General features: G+C 38.8%; 4 gene segments (V, D, J or C); all 4 read left to right on the forward strand.

The window, feature by feature from the left end:
* The first annotated feature begins 3,690 nt into the window (after window positions 1-3,690).
* LOC128511999 (Ig kappa chain V-VI region NQ2-6.1-like) lies at window positions 3,691-4,581 on the forward strand. The segment is given in 2 exon segments: window positions 3,691-3,809; window positions 3,915-4,581. Coding segments are annotated over 2 exon segments (432 nt in total).
* A 1,807-nt stretch (window positions 4,582-6,388) lies between these two features.
* On the forward strand, window positions 6,389-7,079 carry LOC128511947 (immunoglobulin lambda variable 1-51-like). The segment is given in 2 exon segments: window positions 6,389-6,636; window positions 6,742-7,079. Coding segments are annotated over 2 exon segments (435 nt in total).
* A 3,103-nt stretch (window positions 7,080-10,182) lies between these two features.
* On the forward strand, window positions 10,183-20,768 carry LOC128511948 (Ig kappa chain V region 3547-like). The segment is given in 3 exon segments: window positions 10,183-10,301; window positions 10,407-10,735; window positions 20,727-20,768. Coding segments are annotated over 3 exon segments (468 nt in total).
* A 752-nt stretch (window positions 20,769-21,520) lies between these two features.
* On the forward strand, window positions 21,521-22,023 carry LOC128512001 (Ig lambda chain C region-like). The segment is given in 1 exon segment: window positions 21,521-22,023. A coding segment is annotated over 1 exon segment (396 nt).
* The last annotated feature ends 3,400 nt before the right edge of the window (window positions 22,024-25,423 follow it).

The following is a 25,423-nucleotide window of genomic DNA, read 5'->3' on the forward strand; positions in this document are numbered from 1 at the left end:
CATAGAAATTAAAATGTAAACTCACTTAATGTTCACTAAAGACACACTGAATTCTTTACAGCTGAAGATAAAGGCATGGTAAATGCATTTATTCCACGTTCCTAAAAACAGACACACATGGTTTATGGTTCTCTGGTCCCGGGTCAGTTCTTTGGCTTTAACAAACACAGTATGATCAGCTGATCTACATAAATGCGATTTCCCAAAGATTTCCTGAGATTGTTGTAATTAGTGACAGTTCAAACCACACTGTCATAGTGTAAGATACTAAATGCTAACTGCTACACAACAGATCCATGAGAAGATCATCAGTGTGTGTAAGTCTATGAAGAGTGCTGAAGATTTTCTGTATGTGCATTGTCAATTTTTCATGCTTTTGATTCTTCAGTAAAGATTTAATAGTGAGTGCTAATTCTATTAACAGGACGTGTAAACAGAACAGTGTATAAGACAGACTTGTGATTCACTGACAAAGGAATGAGACGTTAAAGCTCTTTATATGTAGTGCGGACACTATATATATATATATATATATATATATATATATATATGTATATATATATATATATATATATATATATTTATATGTACTTCTACACTGTATCTCATTCACACTGCATGTTCTAGTGTCATGGTGATTTCTTAATCAAGTTTAAATTTTTACACACATTTTCTTGGAACTTCTTGTTTGTTTTTTGGAGATTTTCTCCCCAATTTTAGTCGTGTGCAATTGGGAGTCGGGTTTAGTTATTGAGTATAGTGCTTGACTCGTTTAGCTCATATATGTCAAACAGGCCTTTCTGTGAGATGGGGTGACATGTCATCCTCAAATGTCCCCTAGCCCTATCGGGTAGCGCAGGCATCGATACTTGGCCCTATTCAGTTTTCCCTATACATGTTACCTCTGCGTAATAGGTAAGAGCGGGTAATGTCTCTTTTCACTTCTATGCTGATGACGTCCAATTATATTTACCTCTAAAACTTGCTTCACGAAGTTCACTTCAGTCCCTGACTAGCTGTTTAACTGACATAAAACATTGGTTGGTAAATAATTTTTTTGTGCTTAAACAAAAGTAAGTGTGAATTTATATTTTTTGGTTTGCCTTTGGTTAACCTTCGGGGTCTTATACCAGAATTTTAAAATCAATTTACCATGGAACCTTGGATTGTGAGCATAATTCATTCAGAAAGTGTGCTTGTATATCAAAAAATTCATATACAGTACAGGCAAAAAAGTCTATCTAGTCTAAATATTTACTTTTTCTTATTTTCATGACCATTTACATTGGTAGATTCTCACTGAAGGCATCTAAACTATGAATGAACACATGTGGAGTTATGTACTTAGCAAAAAAAAAAAAGGTCTCCACAGTCACCGGACCTGAACCCAATCGAGATGGTTTGGGGTAAGCTGGACCACAGAGTGAAGGCAAAGGGGCCAACAAGTGCTAAACACCTCTGGGAACTCCTTCAAGACTGTTAAAAACCATTTCAGGTGACTATCTCTTGAAGCTCATCGAGAGAATGCCAAGAGAATGCAAAGCAGTAATCAGAAAGCAGTAATCAGAGCAAAGGGTGGCTATTTTAAACTAGAATATAAAACATGTCTTTAGTTATTTCACCTTTTTTTGTTAAGTACAGAACTCATACACATGTGTTCATTCATAGTTTTGATGCCTTCAGTGAAAATCTCCCAACGTAAATGGTCATGAAAATAAAGAAAACACATTGAATGAGTGAAGGTGTGTCCAAACCTTTGGCCTGTACTGTATAAAAGCAAATTTCCCCATAAGAAATTATGAAAACTCAAATTGTTCATTCTACAACCCCAAAAAATAAATATTTAAAAATAATTAATAAAAATTATAAATTAATAAATTAAAGCAAATTAACCTGCACTATACCTTTTGAAAAAAGTAAAAATGAATCCAGTAAGATAAGTGTTTCCATTAATGTGTTTGTGTGCACATGTACTGTGTTTGGGTGTGTGTTTGTGCGCGCATGCACTGTGTGTGTGTTTGTGTGGGCATGGGCTATGCATGTGTATGAAGCTAAAGTAAGATGAGAGGAGGAATGACTTCCTCTCCCCTACCTCCTCTCTTATTTGAGAGAAGGGGGTGCTACTGTGTGACCATTTACACATACACACACGCACACACACAAACACACACACACACAATGGAAACACTGCTTGGAAAAAGCTTCCTTAAGAAGGAACATCTCTAATGATACTCGAACGGGTGCACACACTAACGGAATCACTGCTGTAAAGTAAAAATAAAACTGTGTTAAAGAGCCCTCTTGTTTTTCTAAAGATGTTTTTCCCAACATCTTGTGCTTTTGGGGATATTAACATGCTTAAAAACTCATGAAAATAGTTGTAATCTGCTGCCATTAGGATGCCTGAGAGTCTGTGCCCTGGGGCTCTCAGGGGCCCTCATGAAAGTTTTTCATGGACCTCAGGCTTTCTCACATTATAAAAGCGAAGCACAGAGGTCTGGAAGCACAGCAAAGAGTCGCCTGGTGGATTTAGGAAAGAGAGTGGCATGCGAGCGGAGTGATGTGACAAGCCCCAGAGCCTTTAAAGGTGAGACCGGAATGCTGCCCTTTGATGTCCACCAGAAGGACAGCTCAGGAAAGAACGTTTTAAGGCCCCTGATTAAAAATTGTGTTAAGGCCCCTGATCCCAGCCAGGAAAGCTGCCCAGACGGATGTCTTGGCTCACGTTCAGCACGAGAGGTCGGCATCATGAGAGCATGCAGGAACGCTACTTCTGCGTTCTCCATCCTGCCACGTTGCCCACCGCCACCTTTCGCCAGCTGTTTAGCCGCATGCCAGCTGGGCACTGTCGACGGACCTGCACGTGCACACATTTACTCTTTTCCTTCCGTTTTATTCTTCCTTCCTCCTTTAACCCCTTCCTACCTCATTTTACCATTGAATAAAATCATAGCGTGATGCTTTTTTTCCAGCATCTTTGGCTTTTTAGATGTCTTAACATAAAATTGCCTTATTCCACACATCACAAATGATAAGACTCGCACACCACACATAAAAATGCGCACAAACACATTCACACACTCACTGACACACCCACACGTCTAACACACATGCACACACACGATAACACTCACATGTCACGCACAATTAGTCATTTAGCACTTTGTTCAGCACATGGGAACTACTTGGTAGTGAATAAGTGCTATATAAATAAAGATTGATTGATTGAGCTACTGTTGGAGAAAACGAATCAACCTCCTCTGACCAATCAGAAGGCAAGATTAAATTGCACTGTGGTATAAAATCATTTTAGCGGTGAATATTAGATATACAGTTCTTATAGGTTACAGTATTATTTAGCAATAAGTCTTAGTGTTTATTTTAGTTTTTTTTTTATTTTTTTTTTATAGATAACAGAAAAATTCTTGCTGTGTGTTAAACAGTGTGTTATTGCACTTTATTAAACTCTGATACACTGTCGGTCAGTTTGTTCATGTTCACTATGTGAGTATAAGTTAGTCTTCTAGTCTTCTTATTGTCTAATATTATATTTCAGTTGAATAAATTTAATATATAATAGTTAACACGCTAAACAGTTTATGGCTTTCTTTATGCAAAGTCATTCTTCAGCACAGCTGCTTTTAATAAGTCATGTACAGCTGTTCTTTCCACTGGTCTGATTGGCTGAGAGCAGATCCAGGTCCCGCCTCTGATGCTTTATGAAAGCTGGCTTCGCTCTGTTCATCACTCTGCTGATCAGACTGACATCATGCTGCTCACCGTCTGCGCTCTGCTCCCTGCTCTGGCAGGTAAAGATTCCTGCTCCTGCTTTCCTCTTCACACTCACGTCTTTTCATTCATTAGAATTCTCTTTATGAAATGATGATGACTCTCAGTGTTGCTTTATGTTGCAGTGGTCAGCTCACAGAAAGTAGTGACGCAAAAGCCTCCAGTTATAACAGTAGATAAGGGGAACTCTGTCACTATGGACTGTAACATCGCAAAGGATGAAAATTATGTGTACTGGTATAAACAGATTCCACCAGCAGCTCCAGAGTTTGTGTTGAAATTTTATTATTCTTACTCCACTTCTTTATACGGAAACAATTTTTCATCCACACGCTTCACATCTAAAGCCTCATCAAAGATCGACTATCAGTTAATAATCAGTAATGTGGAGGTGGAAGACTCAGCAGTGTATTACTGTGAGACATGGGACAGCTCTGCTAAAGAGCATGTATCACAGTGATGTACACCGTAACAAAAACCTCCTCACTGCTCACACTCACTTCTGCTTTCACACAACACTAGAAATAACAAAAACCTGAACTTCAAATCACAGGAACTGAAGAGGAAACTTACTAATTCTATGAATTCTTCATAATTAAAAAGCACAGATACATTATGCCCTCTAATTCCTCTGATTTTTGTGATCAGTATAGCACATAATAATTATCATAATGTGAAGAGTAACTGGTACAAACTGGTTCCAGGAGCAGTTGCAGCTCACCCATAGGGGCTGGTGAGGCAGAAACCCAACATATAGGCTACTGTATACTGTATATCAGCCATGTTCATAAAGTCATAAACTTGTTCACAACTCCATACATTTTAAAGTTTATTGTAATATATTTTTACTCATTTGAGCACAGATATTTTTAATTTGGTTTTATTTCAACATCCACTATTCAAAGAAAACTTCATGAGTCAGGACTTCATACTCGAATTGCGGCAAAGAAACCATTTGGCTTGGGCCAGCAAACACAAGGAAGGGACATCAGTGTGAAACTGTTCCTTGGTCTGATGAGTTTGAGATTTTTGATTCTAATCTTCCCGTCTTTGTTAGGCGTAGAGAGGGTGTGGGTGCTGGAGACACTGTTGGTGACTGTAAAGTCTTTTAGTGGGCATGGAAATTATAGACAGAGGGAGGCACAGATGCTGTGAACGTTTGAGCACTTTGAATTCATTTAAATTAAACTTTATTTGTAAAGCGCTTTTAACAATTGTCATTGTCACTGTAAGGGCCATATTTCATTTTTGTAATTTGTTGTTGTGTTTATTTCATTTCAATTTATTAGTTAAGCATTAAGTCTGTTAGTTAAGCATTAAACAGTAAGTCCATTAAGTGTATTAGTTTAAGCACTTAGTATTATACTCGTAAGTTGTAATGTGACATCATTTCATAAGTTGTTCTGTGACATCATCCCACAGTTATGCAACTGCATGCCTATCACGCACGTTAGTTGTTGAGTTGCTGTTAAGACACGGAAGGATACAGAAAGGTTTGGAGTACACAAGCCTTTGACCGTGATACCGTGGTATTGTGAGCCACTTGAGACAGGAAGCTAAAAGATACAGTAAAATAAGTTGTTGTAACTGTAATCTACTGAAGATACAGAACACAGCAAACGACTTGTCATGACTACAGTGGACTTATGCAAGAAACTGTAACAACCGTTTAACTTTGATGTTGAAAATAAAACGAGAAAGAAATCAACGATCGTCTGGAGTCGTCAGTGACACTGTGTAACAGAAAGACACGCGTCAGAACTTGTGAATAACATGCACGAACAGTCACAAAGCAGCTTTACACAATCAAAAGAATTATGGAATTTTTGCATTTTTGCATTTTTGCACAGCTTAGTCATGACTGCATGTGGCCTTTTATAAAAAAAAAATACTTTTTTTTTTGTTATATTGTTGTCACATGCACACAATAATCGGTGTTTGTCATAAATACCTCCAACTGCTTCAGTGTTGCTGTAGGCCTCCATGTAGCCTTCCTGACCAGTTTTCATGGAGCAACATTCTGATCCAGGGAGGGTTTGTGTTGTACTAAATACCTTCCACTTTAAAAAAAAATAGACTTTATTGAGTTTCTAGGCAGTAATGAGGACTTTGATTTTTTTGTACCCATCTTCTGACTTCTGCCTGTATATAACTTTATTCTGGAAATCTTTTAACACTGTTTGCTTGCACATTAGTTGCTTCAGTTGCACTACCAGGAACTGAAATGAGAGCTAGTTTAAAATGACTACAGCTAATTACAGATGAAATGCAAATGGATATATGTGCCATTCAAAAGGTGATTAGCTTCATCTAATTAAGTTTAAAAGTCATTTTTAGCAGGTGGAGATACTTCATAAATCAGTGATTGGTTTTTCTGACATGTTGGTGTTATATCTTTTGCTTGGATGTTAAAAGTTGGACTGAGTAAAAATACTGCTAAATAATAATAAAAAAAAACTGTGTCTGTCATCATTTTAGACCGTAAAGCAACTAAATGTGATTATTTTACATAGGGAGTAATTCTTTTCTACACTCGATGTATATTAAATATACAGATATTACATATGTTACAGTATTAGGCAGCAAAATGTCTTAATGTTTATTTTAGTAGTGTGCTCTCAATATTAAATTCTCCTAACACACTGTACAGTTTATAGCTTTCTTTATGCAAAGTGATTCTTGTTGTAATTCAAAAAGCTGTTCTTTCCACTGATCTGATTGGCTGAGAGCAGATCCAGGTCCCGCCTCTGATGCTTTATGAAAGCTGGCTTCGCTCTGTTCATCACTCTGCTGATCAGACTGACATCATGCTGCTCACCGTCTGCGCTCTGCTCCCTGCTCTGGCAGGTAAAGATTCCTGCTCCTGCTTTCCTCTTCACACTCACGTCTTTTCATTCATTAGAATTCTCTTTATGAAATGATGATGACTCTCAGTGTTGCTTTATGTTGCAGTGGTCAGCTCACACAAACTACTGACGCAAAAGCCTCCAGTTATAACAGTAGATAAGGGGAACTCTGTCACTATGGACTGTAACATCGCAAAGGATTACACTCATGTCGCTTGGCATAAACAGATTCCACCAGCAGCTCCAGAGTTTGTTTTGAGATTTTATTATTCTGACTCCGCTCCTGATAAATACGGAGACAATTTTTCATCCACACGCTTCACATCTAAAGCCTCATCAAGCATCGACTATCAGTTAATAATCAGTAATGTGGAGGTGGGAGACTCAGCAGTGTATTACTGTGGGACATGGGACAAGTCTGCTAATGTAGCTGTATTACAGTGATGTACACCGTGACAAAAACCTCCTCACTGCTCACACTCACTTCTGCTTTCACACAACACTAGAAACATCAAAAACCTGAACTTCAAACTCACTGGAACTGAAGAGGAAACTTACTAATTCTATGAATTCTTCATAATTGAAAAGCACAGATACATTATGCCCTCTAATTCCTCTGATTTTTGGGATGAGTATAGCACATAATAATTATCATAATGTGAACAGTACAAACTGGTTCCAGGAGCAGTTGCTGCTCAACCATAGGGGCTGGTGAGGCAGAAATCCCAAGTCCCGCCATATACTGTATACTGTATATCAGCCATGTTCATGAAGTCATAAACTTGTTCACGACTCCATACATTTTAAAGTTTATTGTAATTTATCTTTACTCATTTGAGCAGACATTTTTTCTTTTTTTTGGTTATATTTCAAAATCCACTATTCAAAGAAAACTTCATGAGTCAGGACTTCATGCTCGAATTGCGGCAAAGAAACCATTTGGCTTGGGCCAGCAAACACAAGGAAGGGACATCAGTGGGAAACTGTTCCTTGGTCTGATGAGTTTGAGATTTTTGGTTCTAATCTCCATGTCTTTGTTAGGCGTAGAGAGGGTGTGGGTGCTGGAGACACTGTTGGTGACTGTAAAGTCTTTTAGTGGGCATGGAAATCATAGGCAGAGGAAGGCTGATTAATTTTATTTGTAAACTGCTTTTACCAATTGTCATTGTCACAAAGCAGCATTACACAATCAAAAGAATTCTGGAATTTTTGCACAGCTCAGTCGAGACTATTTTTTTATTGTTGTCACATGCACACAATGGCCGCAGTTTGTCATAAATACCTGCGACTGCTTCAGTGTTGCTGTAGGCCTCCATGTAGCCTTCCTGACCAGTTTCCTGGAGCAACGTTCTGATCCACTTTTTAATAATAGACTTTATTGAGTTTTTAGGCAGTGATACAGTCTTTGAATTTTCTTGTACCCATCTTCTGACTTCTGCCTGTGTATAACTTTATTCTGGAAATCTTTTAACACTGTTTGCTTGCACATTGTTTGCTTCAGTTGCACTACCAGGAACTTAAATGAGAACTAGTTTAAAATGACTACAGCTAATTACAGATGAAATGCAAATGGATATTGTTACGCCCCATCTAGAGAAGCTCAACATGAAAGGACTAACCAGAGCAACAGATTTTCTTTACAACAAATGTTTATTGGGAGGTTAGGTTCAGGAGCTGACAAGGCCAAAATAACAAACAAAAGTCCTGGGGGGTATTCCAGAAAGCTTGGTTAACTTACCATTTTGTTAATCATACAAATTAATACATTGATACATAATCATTGTTACCCGCATACCGCGAGTATGTCAGTTCCAAAACACCTGAAAAGAGTCAGTTTAATCAACCTCCTACTGGTTACCCAGAGTTAATACGCGTGCACAGTACATACATAAAGACATTTTCAATGGATCGCCGATTTCACGAGTAAAAATCGAAGTGAAAAAAAGAGAGCGGAATACTTCACAGAGGTTTTAATGCACACATATGAGGAATTTAAGCCAATAATAAGGAAAAAAAGCAATACGATTGCACGGGCTACAGAAAGAGAGTTGGCTTGGCAAAAAATAACAGACAGAGTAAATGCGTGAGCGCAAATTTAACATCGCCTCTCCTTTTATTATAATGCAAAATAATTAAACATACATACAGTACAGTTAGTGGAAGAAAGTAGAGTTTAATGATTTTACCAAGGTAAAAGATTAAGGACACAAAATTAAGTTGTTACCTGTACATCGCTACTATGAATAGATTTCCTATTAACATATTCTCCCTCATTTATTAAAGGAGCTTTAATAGAAATTTTCTCACATGCTTTGCATCACATGCCCCACATTGTACGGTACAAAAAATGCCCTGACGCAAAAAAACATTGTGACATTTGCAATATGCGGTTTCAAAAGATGTGTTAAGTTAATTAACGATTCCAATAAAAACCGATAATGCTCTTTCATTAAAGCATTAGGAAATGAAAAAACATCAATACGCGGTCTTATAACTCTCTCCCGGCTAGAAAAAAACTTTGTATAATTTGTGCCTCCATGTCCACAGGATCATCAGCAAAAGGGCTGAATAACCTTCTGAAACAAACTTACCCTGGAACATAACCTGCTACCGAGCAGGTTATCTTCAGAGAGTAAGTTGCTATGGTTACATACATACCCAGAAAGTTACCTCCGTTTTTGGACCTGAAAGTTGAGGTTATCCACTAACTTACTCTTGAACTTACCTGAGTATGTCACATAACCTGCTTTCTGGAATACCCTCCTGGTTTTCAAACGTCTACCTTACCTACTAAACAAAATAAAAATAAGATACAATCCCCTTCCCTAACTTCATATCACAAAAACACAGAACAAAAGAATTCTCAAACAAAAATGGCATCAGACTCCCTACTGTCCTAATTTAATATTTACAATATTTACAAAGATGTGTCAAACACTGAATTTAGAGGAAAATTCCAAAAAATCTGTGTCAAATGAGTCAGATACACCAGTAAATGGTTTATAAAACAGTTAACTACACAAGCAAACAAAGCAAATAGAACTTATGGCTCACAATTCTCTCTACACAATCCACAAAACACTTTGCTCAGTTTACAAAATGGCAACCAACAGCTCCTGAGGAAGTAATGTCATGACTTTTGAGTTTATAAGTCATTTTTAGGAGGTGGGTGATACTTTTCCAAATTAGTGATTGTTTTTTTCTGACATGTTGGTGTTATATCTCTTGCTTGGATGTTAAATGTTGCACTGAGTAAATCCAGCTGTATGGAACAAAAACTCTGTGTGTCATAATTTTAGACCGTTAAGCAACTAAATGTGATTTTTTTTACATAGGGGTGATTCTTTTCTATGCCCGATGTATATTAAGTATACAGATATTACATATGTTACAGTATTAAATAGCAAAATGTCTTAATGTTTATTTTAGTAGTGTGTACTCAATATTAAATTCTCTTAACACACTGTACAGTTTATAGCTTTCTTTATGCAAAGTAATTCTTGTTGTAATTCAAAAAGCTGTTCTTCACTGGTCTGATTGGCTGAGAGCAGATCCAGGTCCCGCCTCTGATGCTTTATGAAAGCTGGCTTCGCTCTGTTCATCACTCTGCTGATCAGACTGACATCATGCTGCTCACCGTCTGCGCTCTGCTCCCTGCTCTGGCAGGTAAAGATTCCTGCTCCTGCTTTCCTCTTCACACTCACGTCTTTTCATTCATTAGAATTCTCTTTATGAAATGATGATGACTCTCAGTGTTGCTTTATGTTGCAGTGGTCAGCTCACAGAAAGTAGTGACGCAAAAGCCTCCAGTTATAACAGTAGATAAGGGGAACTCTGTCACTATGGACTGTAACATCGCAAAGGATCAAGGCAACAAAGTCTCCTGGTATAAACAGATTTCACCAGCAGCTCCAGAGTTTGTGTTGAGATTTTATCATTCTCACTCCGCTCCTGATAAATACGGAGACAATTTTTCATCCACACGCTTCACATCTAAAGCCTCATCAAGCGTCGACTACCAGTTAATAATCAGTAATGTGGAGGTGGGAGACTCAGCAGTGTATTACTGTCAGACATGGGATGACTCTACTAGTACAGCTGTACCACAGTGATGTACACCGTGACAAAAACCTCCTCACTGCTCACACTCACTTCTGCTTTCACACAACACGAGAAACAACAAAAACCTGAACTTCAAACTCACTGGAACTGAAATGTCACTTAATTCCATATCACTGAAAAGCATCACTAATGCTATATCATACGAAAGGACACATATTGAATTATGTACTAAACAAAAAAAGTGTTTAATAACCCAAAATGGTTTCGGAATTCACCTCGAATGGTTTTTAATTCATGGGTTTGCCTTGTCAACAATTAATCTGTCACATTCCTTGCCTGCTTAATGTGGTTTAGACCATTAGGTGTCTTATGCAGAGTAATAGTGGCTTCTACTGTACTGTACTACAATAGTACAGTACTACTGCACAAATCCATATTATGGCAATATGAAAATATGGATATCACCAAAACCATCAAACACTGTGATAAAAAGAGCTACCTCTGCTGCAGGGAATAAATTTATTAGAATGACCAGCTGCTTTCAGCACCTCAGATTAGACCCCACATAAATGCTTCTTGGAGTTCAAGCAGCAGATATAATTCAACATCCAAGGTTCAGATGAGACGGTGTGAGTCAGGCCTTCATAGAAACCTTTACTTTGGAAGAACAACAAGCTGAAGAGACTTGTTTGGGCCAAGGAATACAAGGAATGGACAACAGATCAGTGGGAATATGTCTTGTAGCCTGATAAGTGCAAATTTAAGATTTTTGGTTCTTACCTTCATGTCTTTGTTAGACGTAGGGTGGAGGGTGGAGATGCTGTGCTGGTATTGGGCACCAACAGGGCACATTCTCCTGCAACTTTTTACCCTGTGATCTTTACAATAGTGAGACATGATCTCCAGAGGAAACCAGATGTCCAGATGTTCCTCCTAGGAAAAGTAATGCACAGACAGATTTGAAAAACATCTTGTTTAGATTGAATAGACATTTTCAGCATTTGTTTAGCACTGTACGGCTTATTAGCTCAGTGGTCGGTTTCTCATTTTTTAAAAGAAAAGCCCAGGTTGATTCCAAGTCAATGCCCAAAAATGCACCCACTGCATGCCGGGCATCCTTAGTGCCAGTCCCAAACATGAATAGAATAGGCATCAGGAAGGTCATCCACTGTGAGACTCAATTCATTTCAATAATTATTTTTTTGGGGGTCAGCAGTTTTAACAATGCAAAGCAGCTTTACAAAATCAAACTCATTCAGGATGTCCCATGTGAGAGTGGCAAGAGAAAAACTACCTGAGATGTCAATAGAAAGAAACCTTGAGAGGAACCAGAGAGTGATACCAGAAAGCAGGGATTGATCTGCAGTCATACTGTGTGTAAGGCGGCTGGAAGATCAGTTTACCAGGAGATGTGTTTAACTTAATATGGAGTCCATGTATGTTATTGGAGGATCGGGTACGAGCTGTAGGGAATTCAAATCCACTATTGGAATATCTGAACTATTGAGCGACGCAGTCAAAAGTCCTCAGAGAACTGCATTAGCTGAGGCCAGAACCATCTTCATGGTAAAGTTAAACTGTTCATAGTCACCACATCATCTTTACAAACTTCTCATTTTCTGTCGGTTTTAAAGAATGTGTGATTGTTATACCGGAGAGCAAGTTTCTTACTGACTAATTATTTTCTTTTAACTGGAGCTTTATTATCTGAGGTATAACAGAATGTTGACTTTGAATGTTGACATTCAGTCTCCTGATGGAGTTCTGAGGGGTCAGACAGTGATTCAAGTTAACTGAGATAACTTCAGACTGTGGAAATGTCACTTTATTTCCTATACTTAATCAGAAGGATATTATTAAGTCTAAAGTGTGACCTACTTTATGAGTGGGGCTTCTGCATTCTCAAAATAAATATTAAAGTATTAACAGAAACCTGGATTAAACAGGACGAGTATGTAGCTCTAAATGAAGCTAGTCCTCCTGGATACAGCTACATACACCAGCCTCGGTTAACTGGTAGAGGAGGAGGCGTCGCAGTTATTCACAATGATAATTTGACTATTGTACAAAAACACGGACACAAATTTAATTCATTTGAAATTCTTTATAGTAACATAAGTGTATTTAACTATATTAAGTCAGCTCCCCTATTAGTCGATCCCGCTAATTGTCATTTACAGACCTCCAGGGCCGTACTCGGAATTTCTTAGTGAATTTGCAGATTTCCTCTCAAATCTAGTCGTTTCTGTAGACAAAGTGTTAATTGCTGGAGATTTTAATATTCATTTTGAAAACCCAGAAGACCCTCTGAGAACAGCATTTATGTCCATACTGGACTCGGTAGGAGTAAATCAGTGTGTAGTAGGACCCACTCATAAAGCAGGTCACACTTTAGATTTAATAATATTATTCGGATTAAGTATAAGAAATTTATTCACAATTCCACTATCTGAAGTTATCTCAGATCACTATCTTGTCTCAATTTAAGTAATAATGTACGCACAGCACCGCGCTACCGTATGAAACGTACATTCACATCAACTAACAAAAACAGAGTTTTATCAGTAATCTCCCAGAGTTCCCAACTTCGATTAGATCACCGTCTGACCCCACAGAACTCGATCAGGTGACTGAATATTTAGAGTCGACATTTCGCTATACCTTAGATAATGTAGCTCCAGTTAAAAGAAAAATTATTAGAGATAAGAAACTTGCTCCCTGGTATAACGATCACACGCGCACTTTAAAACAGACAGCTCGGAAATTAGAACGTAAATGGCGTCAAACTAAATTGCTAGTATTTTAAATAGCATGGAAGGAGAGCATCCTGAACTATAGAAAAGCTCTTAGTGTAGCTAGATCAACATATCTCCCCACTCTTATAGAAAATAACAAAAATAATCCTAGATTCTTATTTAATGCTGTAGCCAAATTAACCAGAAATAAGACCACTGCCGAAATCTCCACAACAACATCATGCAATAGTGAAGACTTCATGAACTTTTTTTAATAATAAAATTGTAAATATTAGGCATAAAATTGAGGTTTTGAAACCTAACAATGTAATTGATGCAGATGTTAATCTAGCCATGTCAGATCAGAACCTAGAATACTTTACTCCCCTTGAAGAGAATGAACTAATTTCACTGATCTCTTCTGCAAATTCATCAACCTGTATATTAGATCCTGTACCGACACATTTTCTTAAACAGATAGTACCAGCAATAACAGAACCCCTGTTGAGAATAATTAATTCTTCACTCAGCATTGGTTATGTTCCAAAATCTTTTAAATTAGCAGTTATCAAACCAATAATTAAGAAACCTGACCTCGACCCCTGTCAGCTGTCCAGTTACAGGCCAATATCAAACCTCCCCTTTATCTTTAAGATTCTGGAAAAGATAGTAGCGGAGCAGCTATGCTCATATCTACATAGAAATGGCATACATGAACTTTATCAGTCAGGATTTAGGCCTCATCACAGTACAGAGACAGCACTTGTTAAAGTAGTAAATGACATCCTATTGGCCTCTGATCAGGGTTGTGTAACTATGCTTGTATTACTCGACCTCAGTGCAGCTTTTGACAACAGTGATCACGCTATTCTTCTTCACAGATTAGAAAATGTAGTAGGAATTAAGGGTACAGCCCTCTCCTGGCTCAGATCCTATCTGACCCATCGTTATCAGTATGTAGACTTAAATGGTGATTATTCTGCATGTTCTTTAGTGGAGTTTGGCGTTCCGCAGGGTTCAGTTTTAGGTCCACTGCTTTTTTCCCTTTACATGCTTCCTCTGGGCAACATAATCCGTAAGCATGGTATTAGTTTTCATTGTTATGCTGACGATACACAGTTATATGTCTCAGCAAAACCTGATGAGAAAAAACAGCTTACTAAAATTGAGCAATGTGTGCAGGACATAAGAAATTGGATGCTAATTAACTTCCTTCTGCTAAATCCGGATAAGACAGAAGTTCTAGTCATAGGACCGCATACAGCTAGGAGTAAAATTTTAGATCACACCGTAACTTTAGATGGCCTTTCTGTTCCATCAAATTAACTTTAATTTAACTTCAAGTTAACAGTGAAAGACCTTGGTGTGATTATTGATTCCAGCCTTTCATTTGAAGCTCATGTAGATAATATTACCAGGATAGCATTCTTTCACCTCAGAAATATTGCCAGGATAAGAAATTTATTGTCGCTAAACAATGCAGAAAAACTAGTTCATGCTTTTATCACCTCTAGGTTGGACTATTGTAATGCCTTACTGTCTGGTTGTTCAGCTAGATGCATAAATAAGCTTCAGCTAGTCCAGAATGCAACAGCGAGAGTCCTCACTAGAACCAGAAGATATGAGCACATCACCCCTATCTTATCTTCACTGCATTGGCTCCCTGTGAAATTTCGCATTGATTTTAAAATACTACTCTTGACATATAAAGCATTAAATGGTCTCGCGCCGCAGTACCTGAGCGAACTGCTAGTGTCTTACGATCCGCCACGCCTACTTCGATCAAAGGATGCAGGCTGCTTGTCAGTACAGCGTATTATGAAAAATACAGCTGGGGGCAGAGCTTTTTCTTACAAATAAAATTGAATTGAATTGAATTGAATTGAATTGAATTAAAGTCTCCGGCAATTAATGCTTTATCTACAAGTACAGCCCAGGGGATTTGTAAATAATAATTAGCAGAAACTGTGCTCTAATGTTGCATAGGCAGGAGTTTCAATACCCCAGCATGATTAGGCTGAGAAAAAGCATGTGATACGGCTTCACTTAAATGTTATACGGTACATCATCAGTGTAACTTTATTCAGATGATGAGGATTCTGTTCTGTATGTGTGATGTTTTTGGTAAACTTTAATTGTATTTATTTTTAAAAGTTATTATTTCATATTAACCCCCTTAGTGTGTCTGGCATGTTTTTACCGAGTGCAACACATGGGAAAGTGTGTTGTGTTGTATTTACCAGAACACGTCCAAGAGTCAGAGAGACTGAAGTGGTTATCCAGAACAGCATCAGTCCATCGTCCAGTTCAGTTGATACACTGAGTTTTATGGTCCTGTCTATAGATTAGCACTGACTCATCGTATGTCACAGAGAGAGAAACACACTCAGGATACACCTGCTTGTCCTCACATTGACATACAGGGGAGAACATCAGCTGTGGTGTGTGTTGTTGAGCGTCTCCTCCCTCTGTCCCTCCTCCTGTCTCTCTTATTGGATTAGATTAGATTAGATTCAACTTTATTGTCATTGCACATAGTTACAAGGCAACGAAATGCAGTTAGCATCTAACCAGAAATGTAAGTTAGCAGTGGGGTATAAACATATATATATATATATATACTATACATAAATAATTAAATAAAAATAAAGGCTATGTATGAATTGGATTTACAGAAGAATATACAGTATGTATATATTTAAATGAATATACAGTGTAAAGTGAGCAGAGATGGATGAATTAATTGACTGAATAAGTGTAGATATACAAATATGTCTAAATATAAGTATATGTGATAAAGATATACAGAAACTATATATGGTTGAATTTACAGGATGTGCAATAATATGAAAATATATACGAATAAATATGAATAACTTAACTTAACAGCTGAAAGGGAATGCAGAGAGTATATCTTTACATATATATACATATATTAATATACATATATTAGTGTACTGTCTATGTGCAGGTTATACAAGTAAATGTACAGGAAATATTTACAGAGATATTATACAGGGATGTTGGGTTATCAGTAATGATAATGCCGTGCATGTAAAGGGGTTAGGCGGTTGGTGAAGTGTTCAATAAGGTAACCGCTGTGGGGTAAAAACTGTTCCTCATCCTGCTGCTCTTGGCTTTTAGGCATCTGAACCTTTTTCCAGAGGGAAGGAGAGAAAACAGTTTATGTGCAGGGTGAGAGGTGTCCTTCACAATGCTACGGGCCCTACGCAGACACCTTTTCTTGTACACCTCCTCAATGCCATGAAGAGGGGTACCAATGATGCGCTGGGCGGTTTTCACCACCCTTTGGATGGATTTACGGTCCGAAACAGAGCAGTTACCGTACCAGACTGTAATACAGCTGGTTAGGATGCTCTCTACTGCACAACGATAGAAATTGTTTATTATGTCCTTAGAAAGGTGATTCTTCCTCAGTAGTCTCAGGAAGAAGAGACGCTGGGAAGCTTTCTTGAGGAGACTGGAGGTATTAGTAAACCAGGTTAAGTCCTCAGAAATGTGTATCCCCAGGAACTTGAAGTTAGTAACACATTCAACCATTGTCCCATTGATGTAGACAGAGGTGTGTGTGTTACCTCTTCTCCTTCTGAAGTCCACAATGAGCTCCTTGGTCTTACTGGTGTTCAGGAGCAGGTGATTGTCAGCACACCACTCGGCCAAGTGCATTACGTCTGCCCTGTAGTTGGTCTCGTCGTTGTCATTGATGAGGCCAATCACTGTTGTGTCATCAGCAAACTTAATTATGGAATTGGAACCATACATAGGACTGCAGTCATGCGTGTACAGTGAAAACAGGAAGGGGCTCAGTACACAGCCTTGTGGAACGCCGGTGTTCAGAATGATGGTTGAGGAAAAAATGTTATTGGATTTAACATTCTGTGGTCTGTTGGTCAGAAAATCCAGTATCCAGCTGCATAGAGAGGTGTTGATTCCGAGATCAGCGAGCTTCGTAATCAGCTTGGAGGGGATGACTGTATTGAACGCAGAGCTGAAATCCACAAAAAGCATTCTTGTGTAAGTGTTCTTATTATCCAGGTGAGATAGTACCGTGTGTAGTGTTAGGGAGACAGCATCTTCAATGCTCCCATTCTCACGGTAGGCAAACTGATAAGGGTCCAGTGTGGGTGGAAGGCTTTTCTTGAGGTGTGCTAGGACTAATCGTTTGAAGCACTTCATGAGTATGAGTGTGAGTGCAATTGGTCGGTAATCATTAAGGCACATGGGTTTGGAGTGTTTAGGCACAAGCACAATGGAAGTAGATTTAAGGCAAGTCGGCACTGTTGCATGGGATAAGGACAGATTAAAGATGTTCGTCATGACCTCAGACAGCTGTTCAGCACAGGTTCTGAGCACACTTCCAGGAATTCCATCAGGGCCAGCAGCTTTACGTTTATTTATCCTGCTGAAGGCAGCAAGGACTTCTGCGGTGGAAAATGAGAGAGGCTGAAAGTTCACAGGTGGTATCAACGTAGTGGTTGTCTCTTGGTGACTCCGATCAAAATGAGCATAGAAATGATTAAGTTCGTTGAGGAAGGAGACTTCAGTGGATATGAGTGCAGAGTGGGTGGGTTTGTAGTCACTGATGGACTGTATGCCCTGCCACATACGCTGAGGATCATAGTTGTTAAAATGATCTTCAATCCTCAACTTGTAGCTCCACTTGGCCTTATCAAAACCCCTTTTCAGGTCAGCTCTGGCATTATAGGCTTGCGCATCTCCTGATCTAAAGGCAGCATTCCGGGCCTTGAGCAGGAGACGAACTTCCCTGTTCATCCATGGCTTCTGATTAGGGTATGTTGTAATCTGCTTCACAGTTGTTACACTGTCAATGGTGGCTTTGATGTGATCCAAAACAGAAGAAGTGTACAGATTAATGTCCGTGTGAGAGTCAGAAGTAGCTTGAGAGGCAAACCTACTCTGGAATCGGTCCTGAAGTATAGTGTCAGTCTCTTCAGTCCACACTCTGATGGATGTAACTGAGGGCTTCACACGTTTAATGAGCGGAGTGTATTTGGAGAGCAAGAACAATGAAAGGTGATCAGACTGTCCCAGGTGGGGGAGGGTTAAAGCTTTGTATGCCTCAGCTATGTTTGTATAGACATGATCCAGAGTTTTGCTTCCTCTTGTATGACAGTCCACATTTTGAAAAAATTTGGGGAGTACTGTTCTCAAGTTAGAGTGATTAAAATCCCCCGCAACAATGAAAGCAGCCTCAGGATAAGCAGTCTGTTGTTTGCTAATAGCTTCATGAAGTTCTTTCATAGCAGTCTTAGCATTAGCATCCGGTGGTATGTATGCAGCAGTTATAACTGTAGTGGTAAACTCCCTCGGTAGATAGAAGGGTCTGCATGTAATCGTTAAAAATTCCACATTAGCAGAACAGTGACCTCCAATGACCGTGCAGTTAGTACACCAGGCTTTGTTTACATAAATACATAAACCTCCACCTTTGGTCTTCCCGGAGCCCTCAGTTGTCCTGTCCGCTCGTAGGATGAAGCGTCCAGTTAGTTCGGTTGCGCTGTCGGGAATGTCGCTGCTTAGCCATGTTTCCGTTAAAATTAGAATGTTGCAGTTCGTTAATTTTTTGCTGTTGGCAATACGGAGTCGCAGTTCGTCCATCTTATTTACCAGAGACCTTACATTAGCAAGGAAAATGCTGGGTAAGGAAAGCCGGTGTGGTGTTAGCCTTAGCTTAGCACGCAGCCCTCCTCGCTTCCCCCGCCTTTGTTTATGGTCTCTTCGCCGCCTGCGAGCACTTCCGCCTGGCCGGGGATAGCCTGTAACCTCCAATGGCTTGTAGATCTCAAGAGGAATGAAACGAAAGTCTACTATGCCACTGTTTGTTTCTTGTAAACTGATGTCTAAAAGTTCCTGTCTACTATATGAGGTTAGACAGAAAGCGTTTTGCGTAAATAAACTGAATATGATCAAGTAACTAACTACTAAACTGCAGTTTCTGGAGAGACGCCGAGCCTCGCGTTGTGCACGCACCGCCATCTTGGTCTTCCATTATAGCTCGTCCCTGCAGTCTCTCCTTTATCTGCTCCTCACGCTGCTCATCTCTTCACTCAGCACGAGAGTCCCATCACACACAGACACCATGCTGCCAGTGCTCTGCTCTCTCTTCACTGCTCTCTCATGTAAGATTTCACAACTCTGGAGCTCATCAGCATTTGGGCTCCATCTAATGTGAGCATGAAGTGATATAACATGTGTGCTGTTTTTATTCCAGGTGTCAGTGGTGTGACTGTGGTGACACAGAAGCCTCCTGTTCTCACACTGACTCAAGGACAGACGGCCACCATGGACTGTAATCTGGGGACTGTTACTAATAGAGCTGCAAGCTGGTACAAACAGGTTCCTGGAGGAGTTCCTCAGTATATGTTAAGAAATTATCACAGCTGGAGTTCTCCTGAATATGGATCTGGTTTCTCATCTTCTAAATTTAAATCAACATGTTCATCTTCATCTGACTGCAATGTGGTCATTAATAATGTGGAGGTGGGAGACTCAGCAGTGTATTACTGTAAGACATGGGACGGCTCTGCCAAAGAGGTTGTAACACAGTGATGTACACCATGACAAAAACCTCCTCACTGCTCTCACTCACTTCTGCTTTCACACAACACGAGAAACAACAAAACCCTGAATCTCAAATTATAGTAATTAAAATGTAAACTCACTTGATGTTCACTGAAGACACACTGAATTATTTACAGCTGAAGATCAAAGACATGGTACATGCATTTATTCCACGTTCCTAAAAACAGACACATATGGTTTATGGTTCTCTGGTCCCAGGTCAGTTCTTTGGCTTTAACAAACTCAGTATGATCAGCTGATCTACATAAATGCGATTTCCCAAATATTTCCTGAGATTGTTGTAATTAATGACAGTTCAAACAACATTGTGATAGTGTAAGATACTAACTGCTAACTGCTACACAACAGATCCATGAGGAGATCCTCAGTGTGTGTGCGTCCATGAAAAGAGCTGAAGATTTTCTGTATGTGCATTGTCAATTTTTTATGCTTTTGATTCTTCAGTAAAGATTTAATATTGAGTGCTAATTCTATTAACAGGACGTGTGAAGAGAACAGTGTAAAGACAGACATGTGATTCACTGACACTGAATGGGATGTTAATACCGTAGACTGTGTGCTGATGGTAGAAGAGAGAGCTGAAGTCTGGAGAACATTTCTGTTCTTCTACGTTCACTTCTGTATCTGAGGGGGTTTTTGTACGGGTGAGGACACTAAATGAATCACTGTGGTATTCGGCCAAGGAACAAAGCTGATCATCAGCGGTAAGTAAAACTTCTCATCTCTTTATATGTTGTGCGGACACATAATTAGTGATTTATTTTCTACATTCTACAACAATACTGGGGATTTCAAAACTATAAAATAACACATATGGAATTAGGTTATTACGTAACAACAACAAAAACAACAGTTAGTTGTTATTTTAAGACACAGAGGTCAGCCTTTCTGTAATAGTTCTTGCAAGAACAGTATTGTCAAGTGCATTTGCAAAATCCGTTAAGCACCATAATAAAACTGGCTCTTATGAAGGCCATCCCAGGAGGGCGAGACCAAAACCTACCTCTGCCGCAGACGAGAAGTTCATTTAGAGTTATCAGCCTGAAAAATGACCAATTAACAACCAGCACCTCAGATTAGAGGCGTTATGAAGTGTTTACAGAGCAGAAGTAGCAGACACATCTCAATATCAACCGTTCAAAGGAGATTAATGCAATTTTTGGACGCCTTCAGCATTCCTTTACAATGGAGAAAGAAAGAAAAATCAGGAACCATCATGGAGTTAAAAAGTCACCCCAAACTTTTGAACGGTAGTGTATATTTATATGTACTTCTTCACTGTATCTCATTCACACTGCATGTTCTAGTGTCTTGTTTATTTCTTTATCCAGTTGATTTTTACACAAATCTTCTTGGGTCTTCTTGCTTGTTCTTTAGTTTTTAATCATTTGTCTATGTTACGTGTATAGGCTTGACATTTATTACAATTATGAAACAATTCTTAGCTTTTTATAGATCAAAAACACAAATTGTAAATATATTCTAGTGGTTAAATTTTTTTTTATATTCTGTCATGAAGACAAATTTATTTTTTGTCTTATAAATATGTATTACCTATCCACATATTTGATCAGTGTTATTTTGTGTAATGAATGTCTCCCTCTGTGTGTGGAATCAGACGCTGCTCTCCCGGCTCCTGTTCTGACCGTTCTCCCTCCGTCCAGTAAACAGCTGGAGTCTAAAAAAGCCACTCTAGTGTGTTTGTTCAGCGAGGTGGCCGGTGGTTTTGCTGATGTGCGTTGGCTCGTGAACGGGAACTCGGTCACCAGTGGAGTCATCACCGGCTCTGCACTGCAGCAAACCAATAAGAAATTCACACTGAGCAGCTATTTGACCATCGACAGCTCCGAGTGGGAAAACAACAAAGACATAACATGTGAAGTGTCTGCTGGAGGAAAAGCTGCATCGGTGAAGATTAACAAGTCTGAATGCAGTGAATGAACCTGATTACTGTTTATATATTAAATATTCAGCACAATTTCATGGGTGTTTTAGAGTAATATGTAGAGATAGAAAGAATATCACGTCTGCAAATAATAATAAAAAAACAATTCTATCAAATAATAGTGTTTGCCTGTTTTGAAGAAAACACTTTATCATGTCATGTCGTACATTTCTGTAATAAAAGTGTGTGAGTCCAAATGTCACAACTTTTTCTCTCTTTCACACATACACACTGACATGTCACTCTTCATGGATGGAGGAAGGCAATACAATCTGTGTGAGATTTAAATTTTTTAGAAATCTGAGTGTAAACACTAATATATACTGTTGGCACATTGAGGATAATTGTGTTCTTACAAAGTATGTTCCAAGAGCTTTAGTCTGTAGTTAAAATTTGGTATTTGTTACAAAAAATACTTTTATCTATTTATAGTTACATTTAAGGATGTGGATAGAGATTCTGTGCCCCTTAAAAGCCCATTGTACTGGACCCCCACCTTGACAAAGCCCAAACTTTTTTGATTTCGATTGTCGACCAAATCAAGCCTGAATTCCATAGTGCTTGACTGGTTTAGCTCATATATGTCAAATAGGCCTTTCTGTGATATGGGGCGACATTTCATCCTTAAATGCTCCCCAGCACTATGGGGTAATGCAAGGATCGATACTTGGCCCTATTGATATTATTAGAGTAATGTCTCTTTTCACTTCTATGCTGATAACATCCAATTATATTTACCTCTAAAACTCACTTCACCAAGTTCACTTCAGTCCCCAACCAGCTGTTTAACTGACATAAAACATTGGTTGGTGAATAATTTTTTGTGCTAAAACGAAATCAAATGTGAATCTGTATTTTTTGGTTTGCCTTTGGTTAACCTTCAGGGTCTTATATCAGAATTTAAAAATGAAGTTACAGTGGAACCTTGTAATGCAAGCATAATGCATTCAGGAAATGTGCTTGTACAGTGGTGTAAAAAACTATTTGCCCCCTTCCTGATTTCTTATTCTTTTGCATGTTTGTCACACTTAAATGTTTCTGCTCATCAAAAACCGTTAACTATTAGTCAAGATAACATAATTGAACACAAAATGCAGTTTTTAAATGAAGGTTTACGTTATTAAGGGAGAAAAAAAAATCCCTGTGTGAAAAAGTGATTGCCCCCCTTGTTAAAAAATAACTTAACTGTGGTTTATCACTGGGAAGGTTCACCACTTTTCCATGTTTTTGCCATTTGTGGATAATGGCTCTCACTGTGGTTCGCTGGAGTCCCAAAGCTTTAGAAATGGCTTTATAACCTTTACCAGACTGATAGCCATTATCCACAAATGGCAAAAACATGGAAAAGTGGTGAACCTTCCCAGGAGTGGCCGGCTGACCAAAATTACCCCAAGAGTGCAGAGACAACTCATCCGAGAGGCCACAAAAGACCCCAGGACAACATCTAAAGAACTGCGGGCCTCACTTGTCTCAATTAAGGTCAGTGTTAACGACTCCACCATAAGAAACAGACTGGGCAAAAACGGCCTGCATGGCAGATTTCCAAAGTGCAAACCACTTTTAAGCTAAAATAACATTAAGGCTCGTCTCAATTTTGCTAAAAGAACATCTCAATGATTCCCAAAACTTTTGGGAAAATACCTTGTGGACCGACGAGACAAAAGTTGAACTTTTTGGAAGGTGCGTGTCCCGTTACATCTGGCGTAAAAGTAACACAGCATTTCAGAAAAAGAACATCATAACACCAAAATATGGTGGTGGTAATGTGATGGTCTGGGGTTGTTTTGCTGCTTCAGGACCTGGAAGGCTTGCTGTGATAGATGGAACCATGAATTCTACTGTCTACCAAAAAATCCTGAAGGAGAATGTCCGGCCAAATGTTCGTCAACTTAAGCTGAAGCGATCTTGGGTGCTGCAGCAGGACAATGACCCAAAACACACCAGCAAATCCACCTCTGAATGGCTGAAGAAAAACAAAATGAAGACTTTGGAGTGGCCTAGTCAAAGTCCTGACCTGAATCCTATTGAGATGTTGTGGCATGACCTTAAAAAGGCGGTTCATGCTAGAAAATCCTCAAATAAAGCTGAATTACAACAATTCTGCAAAGATGAGTGGACCAAAATTCCTCCAGAGCACTGTAAAAGACTCGTTGCAAGTTATCGCAAACACTTGATTGCAGTTATTAAAGTTATTAAATTATTCATTCTACAACCCAAAAAAAAAATACAGTGAAACCTCGGATTACGAGTAACACAGTTTACGAGTGTTCTGCAAGATATTTGAATTTGGAAAACGAGCATTGTCTTGGTTTACGAGCACCGAGTATCATGTCAATGCGCTTCTTGTGTTTTGACACCAAGCGTTACGTGTTCACAACTGAGCCAACGGTTTTTCTCTTTCTTGTGCTGCAGAATTGTGGGTAATTGTCTCCTCTGCTGGGTCTTAGTGCGCGTCTCTTACTGGTATAATCAACATCCGTGCATGCGTGTACTGTTTACTATAACACTGTGACCACGTGTGTGTAAAACATATTTTATTTTGTGTTTGTAAGCGCGCGTTTCTTATAACACACGTGTGTGCATGCGTGTAAAGCAAAAAAAAGTGAAAAATCCATTTTCTCTCTCCCTCTCTGTTTCAGCCTGTGAGCTTATTTGTGTTACACACACGCTCTGCTCCTCACAGAAAGTCTGCTCTCTCGCGATTCTTTTCAAATGTAACGTGCGGTTCATTTTTTTGTTTGTTTTACAGCAGTGATTCTGTTATCAAGCGCTCACGCGAGTGTCATTAACAATGTTTCTTGCTAATTTTTCAGACAAAACAGTCTTTCCGTTAATGTGTGTTTATGTGAAATTCAAATAAGAAAGGAGACAGGTTTACTGTGTAATAAAGGTTTATTAGAAAGTTAAAAATACATTTTCTCCCTCAGCCTCTCTTATGTGTGTATGCGCACATAATTTGACACCAAGCCGGTTCATACACTCTCTCTCGGGACGGAAGGGGCTTCACACACACACACACACACACACACACAGACACACACAGTGGCAGCGCACATAAAGTGAAACACTTAGAAATAAAACACCAATACAATGTTTGTGTATTCCAAAACACCAAATTTTATTTTAGCATAAGAAATAATGGAAACTCAAATTATTCGTTCCACAGCCCAAAAAAATAAATACATAAAAATAATTAAAACAAAATATAAAGTAAAAATAAAACAAATTAACCTGCACTTTACCTTTAAAAAGAATCTTGTTCACACACACACACACACACACACTAATGGAGTCAATGCTTTTTGACAGAGAGAGAGATCTTATCTTATCTTATCTTAACAAGGAAGATCTCTACAAAAAACACAACATAAAAGATGCTTTACGCGCACACACGTGGTCACAGTGTTATAGTAAACAGTACA

Source organism: Clarias gariepinus, chromosome 24 (genome assembly GCF_024256425.1).
Source record: "Clarias gariepinus isolate MV-2021 ecotype Netherlands chromosome 24, CGAR_prim_01v2, whole genome shotgun sequence".
Taxonomy (NCBI): Eukaryota; Metazoa; Chordata; class Actinopteri; order Siluriformes; family Clariidae; genus Clarias; species Clarias gariepinus.